Source organism: Rhagoletis zephyria, unplaced genomic scaffold (assembly GCF_001687245.7).
Source record: "Rhagoletis zephyria isolate East Lansing unplaced genomic scaffold, Rhagoletis_zephyria_1.1 Rzeph_scaffold_00017, whole genome shotgun sequence".
Taxonomy (NCBI): Eukaryota; Metazoa; Arthropoda; class Insecta; order Diptera; family Tephritidae; genus Rhagoletis; species Rhagoletis zephyria.
In genome coordinates this window covers 360,174-372,340 of record NW_016157101.1, presented here as the reverse complement: position 1 = coordinate 372,340, position 12,167 = coordinate 360,174, and the positions used below count along the sequence as shown (strand labels likewise).

The 12,167-nt window shown below is 34.4% G+C and overlaps 1 protein-coding gene across 1 annotated transcript in view; it reads right to left on the bottom strand.

The window, feature by feature from the left end:
- Window positions 1-3,435: 3,435 nt before the first annotated feature.
- Window positions 3,436-12,167, bottom strand: part of LOC108360845 (uncharacterized) — an 88,033-nt gene continuing 79,301 nt past the window's right edge. Inside the window, exon 4 of the mRNA XM_017613300.1 lies at window positions 3,436-4,186. Coding sequence (XP_017468789.1) covers window positions 4,095-4,186 — 92 coding nt within the window. The 3' untranslated portion in view covers window positions 3,436-4,094. The remainder of the gene's footprint in view (window positions 4,187-12,167) is intronic.

Sequence of the window (12,167 nt, the reverse complement as noted above, 5' to 3'; positions counted from 1 at the left end):
TTTGTGAAGATCTAAGCCGTTGAAGTAGTGTGAATACGTAATCAATATGTAGTTACAAGTTTTCTAATAACGTTTGAACATAGACTGAATTTGGCACTCTTTGACCCACTTTAGAGCCAACCTGTATCTTAGTTATGGCTGCTAACAAATGCATACATACATATGTATGTACATTGTACAAATCACTAGACGTAGAGATATTCATGTACTTACATACATACATATATTTGTGTGCATATCCATTTAAGATTGATGCATAATAAGTTATGTAGCTTCTACATACGCGTTTATGTTCGAGACAGCTCCAAGTAACACAATAGCTGTTAATGTGATTGAATGTAATTATTTGAAGCCATTCGCTATTTAATTACCTCCATATGAATGTTTGTATGTACATACATACATATGTAGGCGCATCTGTGTGTGAATGCTTTTATCTGAATAGTTTCTAAAGCAGTTGGCTTTTCGCTTCGAGGATTGCACATTCTTCAATTCGTACCCAGCAGCAAAGATTTGTAGTATTTAATATTTTTACCTAAAAAGATGAGAACAAATAAACACTCGTTACAGACCATAAAGGCTTCTTGGCTTAAAATTTTCAATAATTTGTATAATTGTTTTTAACGAAGAATTTTCACTCCCTGAAGTTTTCGGAGGTAAGCCCCAGATACTTGACCCTGAGGCTCCCGAAAAGTACTTTTAGCGTTTTTCGGTTAATGGTGCTTCCGACAGCATAGGAGTATGTGCTCTTTTGGAACCTCTCTCTCGGTGAAGGAAAAATCAAAAAAGGTATGATGAAAATTCACACATTCACATTGTTTTTAGCTCTTGACCTGCAGTTGTGCTTTGAGCTGTGCCACAAAATTTTGAAGAACGGAATTTATTTGGAATTAAAGAGTCTGAAAGTTTTGAAAAAAGACAAAAAAAACTAACCACTCTTCATCTGCTTACCTAGCAACTTAAAGTGTGTTCTTCGTAGGTGTCCATAGTGAATTTATGTGAGTAGTTTTCAGCTGGGGGCATTTGTATCTCTTTTGCACTAAAATACTACTACTTTACTACTACAAATATATGTAAATGCATTGTAGTGTATATCATTGTACTCATCCTGATGTGTGCTATGCATAGTTTCACTTGTAATTTAGTTAAGCGCCAGTCGTCTTTCAATTAAATCTTGCGTAATAATACGCTCTGAGATAAGAAAATTAGCACGATAACTACCTTGATTATTTATGAAGTGTGCACAGACATACATGCATACATATATATGTACATGCAATTGCGAGTCTAAAATTAAACATCCATTGTGCTAAGATAGACCTCAAAGTCTAACGAATGGTAAAAATATTTCTTGCGATCGAAAGTGAATGTTGTTACTTTGGTATAAAGGCGCTGGTATTGAGCAAATTAACTCTTGTTGAGTGTTACCAGAAAATCAATAGTTTTTTAGTATTCAGTTTACTATAACTTCCATAGACTTAAGATCGTAGCAGAACAAAAAAACGTCGCCCTACATCTCTGAGTCTAAAGTATTTTTGCAAAGCAATTTCGAAATTTCTATTTTTTTGCCGAACGTAACGGTCGCCTTTTTACATTTTTCGTCATATCTTCGGCATTTGAAGTCGGATCTGAAAGTGTGATATATATCGATGCTCTTGTCTAGTGAAGACAATTTTTTGTTTCAAAGTTACAATTTTTTGTTTCAAAGTTCTTTGACCTCAAGTACCCCGTTCTAGTACTTACCCACCTGATCTCAATTCCCACCACCCTAATGTAAGTAGATTAAAGCTCTCAAATAATCATTATGCTATTTTTAAGGCAATATTTTGGTTACTCCAGTAGAACTATGTCAAAAAAAAATAAAAATCCGTATGAGAATAGGTTTGGTAACCTATGAAAATAGGCGCCACCGAAAAACAAAATTTTTTTTTCGAAATTCCATCGCAAAAATTCTTTAGGCGCAAATTTGCTACTGCTTGGCCGACCTTATTTTACAATTGTGGTATGCACCCCGTAAACATACCTTAAATAAATACCAGGCATATGTACCTCGGTTGCTGAGTTTTGTGTATAAACGAATTTTTTTGCGAAAATAATTTTTTACATTACTAATATCGCTCATTCATATGGAATTTTTGGGCTAATAATGCAAATTTACGCAATAGTTAATATTTCATATTCGGCATTTTGAGAATAAATCTAAAACTTCAATACCGCCTTTTTTGAGTTATGGTGTTGTTTTAGAAAATGAGTGATATGTACTTGTATACACACCAAATCGAGTCATATGGAATGGAATGGAGGTTTTTTAAGCCGTAAAACGCAAGACTATTTACCAAGCACTAAGGTATAGTTTTTCATTATACCTAAGGAGAAAGGATTAAGAGGACTTACCAGACTCTTTCAGGAACCTTAGTAGTTTGTCGCATGAAGAACGCAGTGAGTCGTCGATGAGATGTATGGTAAGCATATGCCGTCTACATGGATTATGTTTCATAATCAGTCAATTGAGGGCAAAAGCCTCTATGCCTGAGAAGCTCTTTCGCAACCACCTGATGCTCCAAGAGATCGCATTTTGTGAGTTCAGCCACGTTTTTTTGGGTATCCGAACCACTGTGCGGTTTAGGTTGGCATTTTTAAAAAGCTTAAACACCTTGAAACTAACTTTAGTCTTGAATAGTTAGTTACCGGCATGTTGACGCATCTGCTAAATATATTAGCTATATACGGAAAAAAAAATTGCCGTTTTTCCTCAGGAATTATAAAATTAATTGTATTTTAAGACTTAAGCGAAATAGTGCGAAAAATACAAGGATTTATGTGAGCGAGAACGTTTTTAAAATACCTCGAAAAATAAAGTTTTTTATACAAAAAATTATTTTATACAATTTTTGTTTTCAAAAAATTATTTCAGAAGAATTTAAGCTTAAAAGGTCTGCAGGAAAATGGTGAAAGATTGTTATGAACGGAATCAAAATAACTAGATTTTTGGAGATATTTGCAAATCTTAATATTTTTCCGAACTATTTTTACAGAAGTCTTAAAATATAATCAGTTTTATGTATGGAAAGATGCACCCTAATGCAGGTACTTTAAATTTTGTATATGTAATAAAACATTTAAGGGTTAAGACTTCGTATACTTATAAAAAATATTAACATTTTTTTTGTACTTTTTATCTTACTTTTACCAAGAAATTTGGGGACAGTTGTTCATCCTAAACGCGATTTCTGAAATCCATTTCATGAAATCTTCTACTTCCATTAATGTTTCGCATACTACCCTGTTAAAAAAGGGAGTTTCTACGCACACTAAACTATTCAGGTGCCATTGAATTCTAAAATTATGCCTTTCACTTTCTAAGTTACGAAATAAAAATGGTATTCACTTACCTTTAACTTTGTTTTAACATTACGCTACTTGGTTGATGACAAAAAAAAAACTAGATTTGAGCTTCCTTCCAGTTCACTTCAGAGCATTGCAGAGTTCAGCCAACATTCAGTGATGATGCTCTGCCATTAGGTGTCTGCTTGTTGGCCCGTCAGTCAATTCTCTTCTACTTGTCTGACTTTTGTGTTCATTGGCGACAGGAAAAAGGTCCTTCCGCCATACGCAAACTGTTAACACATCTCATTAAATATGAGTGTAAGTATGTTGGCACAATTCTTTTCATAGACATACGAGTACGGCAATGTGTTCTTTTTTTTTGTGTTGTTCATGTCGCACATTCACGAATACATACATAGGTATGCGCAAGCACACATACGCATACACCCACTTGTAAACGCCCGCATATTGTGTGGCATCTCGCACGATTCGTTCGCATTGCGCACATTATATGAGGCATAAGCGAATGGCATCTAATTGTGTTTATGCATTTTGTAATTTAGCAGCAATGGAATATGTTTTTCTATGCTCTCTCCTGCTGCTTGCCCTCAGCTGTATCGTCATATTTTGTACTATTTTATGACACATTTTCCCTTAGTATTTTTTTTGTTTGTCTTTTTTTCTTCTAAATTTTTATCATACATATATGCCAGGAATGTGTATATGTGTGAGTATGTGCAAACAGCCTCGACAGTGAAATGATTTTTCTACGGTTGAAATGTTACGGTGAAGCTTCGTTGCACATTGGTGACATTTGCTTGGGTGTCGTAGTGGGAGGTACAATGGCTTGGGGTGCTAACTATAATGGGAAAAAATTAAATAAGAAAGAAGAATTTCCATTAAAGCTTCTTAGAGTAAACTAAACTCGCGTGCGACCGATCAAGAGAAACTATAAAATCCAAGGAATAAATAATACTGGACGATAGGTCGAGGCCACGAAATGAGCGGCAAAGCGGCGCCATACAAAAATGCCGCTCAGCCGCTCAGAAATGCCGCTCAGAGCATGGCCACTTCAATAGTATTTGATGTTTTAATTAAGCCACTCAGCCGCTCGCCGCTTTGCCGCTCATTGCGTGGCCTCGGCTTAAGGGTAAGGTCAGCTGAGATTAACGGGACCGCATTTTCCGAAGAAAGGGCTCTTTATCGTGTTCATTCTAAAGTTTTAGCCTACTCCGTATATCTCCTGTATCCGAATCTGAAGAGTGGCGCGCTAAAAACAAATTTCCACTTTCAGCACTTATTATTTGTAAGAGATACAAAAATTGGAAAAACGCTAGCCTAAATGAATCGAGACACTACCTTTCCGATGCAAAATCGAATTATCGAAATCGGTTGTCGTGGTCCAAAGTTATCCGGTAACATAAAAAAAAATGAAAAATGAATTTTAATTACTAACTTTTATTAGCTACAGCATATTTTTTGTTGAAATGTTTTGGCTAATCAAGGCAATTACATGAAACATTTTTAAAATATCGTAGTTTTCATTCATGAAAAAGTCACTGGTAAATACATATTTATTAGCAAATATATTCACAACAGCTGTTGTACATATGCAAAAATATGTTAGTTCCCACTAGTTAATCCCATTGTACTTTGGCCTCAAATGGCAACTTGAGTTGGCTTCATCTGCCACCTTGCAGTGCCTTAACATTGCTGCCCATAGCAGCTTAACACATGCGTTCAGGCTTTACTCGTACCAAAGATCTATGCACAGACTTGCGGTTCGTATTAGGGTGGGTCAGTAAAAATATTGAAAATATTGCTAGTATGAACGATGGCACGCAATGAATAATGGGATCGTGTTAGCTAGTTGGAGATAAAAATCAGTGAAAACGGCTGATCAACCTTTAAGACTAGCGTATGTTCAAGGTTCCAAGAGATACGTCTCTTTTATAGAGTCTCTAAGCGACTGTTTAATCTTAGTTGGGGAGTGAAAGGACTCTTACTAGATACCTGATAGAGCACTGCGGGATATCTTCTTTGATAAGTGGGACTTATTGAGAACACGAGCTGCAGAATTTGTAAGCTGGCGAAAAAAGCCCCGTACTTTATTTCATTCACAAACTCTCTTTCAAATGTGAGTGAAAATATTACAAATGAACATAACTATTTAGAATTAAAAGCCAGGTATCGGAGAAGCATACATATTTTGTTCTACGCCTAAAACTTCGTGGTAGGGCTTAGCCAAAGTTTATTTAGGTTCCCGCACTACCGAGACTACGTAGAAAAAAAATTATTCTTTCCAGAGCTCATTCAGCTGTGATGATATAAAAGATTTTCCAGATATCCTTATAGAATTCTTACATTCTTACATTTACTCGTGCCATGCGACTTTCTCTATTTTATGCGTGAAAACAGGACCTGTCCTAATGCACACACTCTTGTAAATACCACAAATGACACCTATACACATACTTATAAGCGCTTATCTGCTCCCATATCTACGTTTGTACATTGCTTTGTATTGTATTTAGTATACGTTTTTATAATCATGAACTTGCATAGCATACACCGGCTTAGCTCCTGTCGTTCACACACACACTTCGAAGAGAGCACACACACACACACACACACAAATTTAAACTCAGCTTCCCAGCAGTTAATTTAGGTCTGTAGTATGGCAATATATCTATACGCAAAGCTCGAGAAGAACTGTACCGTTTTTTGTTTTTTAAATTTCGGACACTTCCTGCAGACTTTCTAAGGATAGTTATAGGCTAAATAAAAATTAAGTATTTGAAGGGGGCTCACATTCACACCAAATTTTTTTTCTTCAGCATATCTCTGGAAGTGTTCATGAGGAAAAATTGGGGGTTATTCGAAAAGTGGGCGTGCCACCTCCTATACAAACCGATTTTTTCATACTTCATATTTCTGGAAGTGTTCATGGTAGAGTACTGGCACTTGGTACTCAGGTACCTGGGTCAGGTGGTCCAAAGCGACCACTGGATTATGTTGTGCGTTTATTATGGCGCTTTGTTTCAACATTACACATTTGTGTATGTTGTGTGTTGTGTTGTAGTTTTGACGCTTTGCTATGCAGCTGATTATTTAAGTGTATATTGTCTGTTGTCAATTCACTGTGATGGCACATTTGTGTTTGCTATTTGTAGGCGACGCTTTTATGCGGATTGTGTGTGAAGCAGAAAGACTTTAACCTAATTTAAATTTCCCCTCAACCTGCCACATCACTAACACATCGGATATAAATATTTATGAATATAAGCCACTGATATGTTGTGGGCATATGAAGTTAAACGAATATTGACAGTTGCCAACGATACTAACGGAATGCTGTGTTATCGTAAAATAATATAATTTATGAAAATATTTATATTTTTATGTGGAAATAATCATCGTAAACTTGCGTTTTGATTAACTTTTATTGACGTTTTAATAGGTGGTTTTTTCGTAGTCTAAATGTTTTAGGGAAGATGGCTTAACTTACTCAGATATTTCTCATCCTGTTATCCAGTAGTAGCTGATTAAATCCAGCAGGACAAGTTATACAGATTTCAGGGCAGTATAGCAACTTTATGTTGGCCAAAGCCTATTTACCGCACGACTTGACTATCTGCATTGAATGTTAGTTGAGAAGGAGCGGCATCCTCTTTGCTTTCACAAAATTTTCTATATATGTACCTCGCTAAAAAAATCAAATTTCTTGGCGTACGCTCTTACGCATTTTATTTCATATGAAAAAGTACAAAAATCCGTCTAAAAACAAAATTATTAAAAAATCAACGCGATTTTTTAAACCCTTGAAATGGAAATTTTTTGGCTTTTAAAACTGCATAACAAAAAATTTTCTTCAATTTCAAAAGTTCGAAATTCTGAATTTTTTTTTTTATAATTCTTCTAAACTTTTTATTAAGTTTGATGATTTTTTTTTAATTGTTAGCAGAAGCTTTTAATCTTATTTAAGTCTAGCTAACTAACCGCCCGCTTTAATCAATGTGCAACGCAATGTTTGCTTTTTTCTCGTTATTTTACATATATTTGTACATAAGTATATTATACTAACCGCACATACGCAAGTACGTATGTACGTAACGACCTCTACTAAAACATGTCAACCCGTTAACAACCCCTTTTCGTTTCTGCGTTTAATGTGACGTTAAGCACATTTCGCATTTTTGGATTTCTTTGGTTATTATCGCTTCTTTTGGTTGACGCTTCGTTCGTTATTATCAGCGCAAAATTTGCTGCTTCTGCTGCTGTGAAAAGTTTTCGTAACTTATTTCGAGTGACCGGAAACATTGCATTTTCCCATTTCCTGTTGCTGTATTTCGTTGCTGCTTTTTGATCAATTTGTGGTTTTTTATTTTATATTGTTGTTTTTTGTTTGACAAGAAAATTTTCATTATCTACGTTTTTTCATTTAATTTTGTCTTGCTAAACATATATATACTTAAATATATGTACATACCTTCTTAAGCATACATATCTAAATCCATACACTGCTTTGGTCTATCTTACTTTCCGCTTTACTTGTTGTTCGCCATTTTTTTTAACTCCACTTAACGCCTTTATGCCCTTATTATCGCTGTTATTTATTTGCAATAATTTTGGGAGGGTCAAATACTTATTTAAGTACATATTTCATACATAGACAAGTAATTTTTAAGCAAAAACCTAAACCGACTGCAATTCTCGTATACAAATTTAAGAGTACCGTTAATTTCTTCTGAGGTATCACCTTTGCTTTAGAAAAAAAAAGAATTATAGAAATCGGCTAACATTGGTTCAAAGTTATGCCGGCAACATACGTAAATAAAAAAAAATATTCCGACGAATTGATAACCTCCTCCTTTTTTGAAGTCGGTTAAAAATGCTTCAATTGGGTAGAGACTAGGGGAAAATATTTATTAAGTTGCCCCTAGCGCATGAAACACTAGATATATTACTTAACTATAACGGGATTTTGTAAGCATAAACATAAATTAATTGTTCGACGTTACCTACACTGCCGGCAAAAAGTATTGGCACAGCAAATTTTTCCCACAATATATGCATACATTTTTTTATAATACTTTTCCGCTAATTTTTTTAATAAAAATATGGTTTGTTCTAGAATAAAAAACATAAAAATATAATTCCGAAACTTTGTGCAATACTCCCAAAAATTCAGCAAATTTTCAACTTTTTAATCAGATTTTTTAGAATAGTTTTGAGTACGCAGTTTTGCATCGCATTGAATTTTGAGAATTTTTTTTTGGTGAAGGTGTTTTATTTGTTATTTTATGTTTATGTGTTATTTTTTTCGTATAAAGTATTTTCGATTTTTTTTTGTATGGATGAGACTGCGTGAAAAAAAAAATTGCCAAAAATCAACGATAATTCTTAGCTACTTAAAACTTGTACTTTGTTATAATAAAATTGATTGGGCTACAAATCTGCATACTCAAAAAAAAAACTCTAAAAAATCTGATTAAAAAGTTTAAAATTTGCACAAAAATTAGTTGAATTTTCGTGAGTTTTGCACAAAGTTTAGGAATTATATTTTAATGTTTTTTGTTGTAGATTGAACCATATTTTTATAAAAAATTGGCGGAAAAATATTAGAAAAAATTTGTTGCATATATTGTGAAAAATTTGCTGTGCCAACACTTTTTGCCGGCAGTGTATATTGTTAGATGTGATTATTTATATATGTATATGATGAAAAATAAGAAAAGTGAGTTACATGAATGAAAGCAGGCTGCTATAACTTACTTTATGACAAGGTTAACTCCCTGAGAATGGGAACCCTCTACTATCTCTAATTCTAACAAACAAAAAAATGTACACTGTTGTTTCTTATGACAGTAGAGCTGCCTTACTAGTTCGCATTTTTTCTTCGGTATATTACTAAAACCTGCAAATAAACGAGTATATATGTATACAGAATTATGTAAAAACTACGCAAATAATATGTATGGATTTACATGCGCACTAATTCACAACAAGATTTGTGAAACTTTGTACAATTGTATAACAACCGCTTTCAAAAAAACGTGACTAAAATTGCTGATAGACTTCATGCTGTTGGTTGCACGCAACATTTCTACAGCTGTAGAAAACACATTAAGATGCTACTACGAGTATAACAACTTAATGTTATCAGTTACGCATGCCATATCAAATTATGAGTACTTAGTGGAATTTGTTCGAAAAGCTATAAATAGAAGAGAAATAGCGGAAAGAACTGAAATTGTATAAAATCTAGAATATACATAAGTATGCGACGCATTGCAGTAGTCATTATGGAGTACATTTGATAAGCTAAATAAATAATAAAGACGTATTGGGGTAATAAATAATACAATTGGAAAATATACAAGTGAATTTTTTAAAAGATTTTATATTACTACTTAATATTTATGTAGTTAAGCTTGCATAGGAATTTTTAGAATGTCACATATTTTAATGAAATTTAATGCTTGCAATGGAAATTCGGCATAACCAACCAACCAGTTTACACATAAATAGTTAGAATGGTATTATACATTGCCAGCATCATGCAGATTAAGTAATTACGATATTAGACCACCTAATCTGTATTCGCGAATTTATGATAAATAATTGCTCGGAAAGCAGTGTGCCCAATGTCCCAAGAGGATTCGAGTAGAACGGGGAAGATCCTGGTTGTGCACCCATTTTGTGATAATAACTAAATCGCAATCCTTTCTTAAATAATATTATTTAACATAGAGTTAGAAAAAGATCATAAAATATTGGTAGTCGTGGACATAAGCCAACAACCGTCAATATGATATTGGAGTATCTATGATGGAATATTTTCCTTAATTTAAAGATGGATTAAGGAGATCATAACAATAATAATAATATTTTCGCGCTAAAACTATTGCTAAGTCTTTGGCCGAGCTTCTCCACCAACTTGCGGTGCGCGTCTTGTTGTTGTTACCCAAATAGAGGGTCCTAAACTTTTACGCCACCTCCGAACGGCAAATGGATTTTATGTATGAGAAGCTTTTTCATGGCAGAAATACTTACACTCGGAGGTTTGCCATTTCTAGCCGCGGAGCGACCGCATTTTCTCTAATTTAGATGTTGCAAGAGGTCCTACTCAGCCACAGATCATTCTATGTCAATATTTAAGGCTGCGTTAAATTAAAATCGACGATTTCACATAAATCGTTCCACAAAAGTTGAGCTGAGTTGAGTTGAATTAAGGTGAAGTGGAGTGAGTTTAGATAATTTAAGTTGAGTTACGATGAATTACGGTGAGTTGAGGTGAAATAATATTAGTTGGTTCGAGCTGAGTTGAGGTGAGTTGTAGTGAGGTTTGATGACTGGAGTTGAGATGAAATGAGTTGACTTGGGGTGAGGCGAGCTGAGCTGAACAGAGAGGAGTAGATGTGAGCTTAGTTGAGGTAAGATGCGAGGAGTTGAGGTGATTTAAAGTGAGCTCTGGTGAGATGAGGTGAAATTATTTGAACAACATAACATAACATAACATTATTTAGCATAGCAAATCATGCCATAACATAACATAACACAGCATAACATAGCATAACATATCTAATTTTTCAGTTCTATCTTTTTCTTTGTCTCTGTATTTATCTCTATCTCTATCACTTTCTTATCTCTATTTTTGTCTCTATCGTTTTTTTATCTTTATTTTTATTTTTATGTTCATCTTGACCTCTACCTTTATCTTGGCTTTGACATTCATTCCTTTTTTCATGATATGACCATGCACATCCTGCCGAGAATTGAAACGGTAGGTATATAAATGAAAAAATAGCCAATGAATGCTGAAACTTTCCATAGTCCTGTGAAAACGCTAGTATTTTATCTATCCTGCCTATAAAGACTCTTACGGGCTATTGCTTAGTTAGCTTAAACGCTATGAAGTTATGGTGAACACATCTTGCCATTGGCAAAGATGTAAGAGGAGAAGGTGCAAAACATTTTATGGCCTTATCCGGCTCAAAGCAGAAGAAGAACGCTTGTCAAAAAGACTCACACTCCTCAAGTTGCTATAGATGGCCTTAAGATTGTGATCATTTATAATTTGTGCACTGTAATTGCATGGAAAGCTTCAGATTTAGTATATTTCACTACGCGTCACTTAGAGAATATTTTTAGCACTAAAAAATTTTTTTCTTAGTTCAAAAATTTGTTAATAAGAACTTAATTTTTATTGCCTGCTTGCGTGTATTTGTAACGAGAATTTCATCTCTTCTTTATTGCACAAATATATCACCAAATTATTGTTCTTAATGCTTTTCTTATGGCAATATTTATTAGTATGTAGGTAAGTTCGCGCGTAAAGTTCCACTGATATAATTCATAACAGTACATACTACATACTTGCATTTGTATGTGTTTTTAAGCCCTCAAAGTAGCGAATGCACTGAACTGTGGTGAATAAGTTTTTTTTTCTCCCAACACTGCTCAACACCTTTCAAGTGTTATTCACTCTATAATACTGCGGAGTTGTTGCTTTGTTCGGGCACATGCGCGCCATGGCGTATACGCAACGCGGCGGTTTTTTGTGGTACTCTACTTACTCTTTCCTTTAAATTGACTTATTAATAATAGTTGCCCCACGGCCAATGACCAACACAATATACCTATGTAGCTCAGCGCTTTTGTTGAACGTTAAATCGGTCAGAAAAGATTACAATGGTTGAATGTATGTTTGTATATATGTATGTAGTAACGGGTGATTTTTTTGAGGTTAGGATTTTCATGCATTAGTATTTGACAGATCACGTGGGATTTCAGACATGGTGTCAAAGAGAAAGATGCTCAGTATGCTTTGACATTTC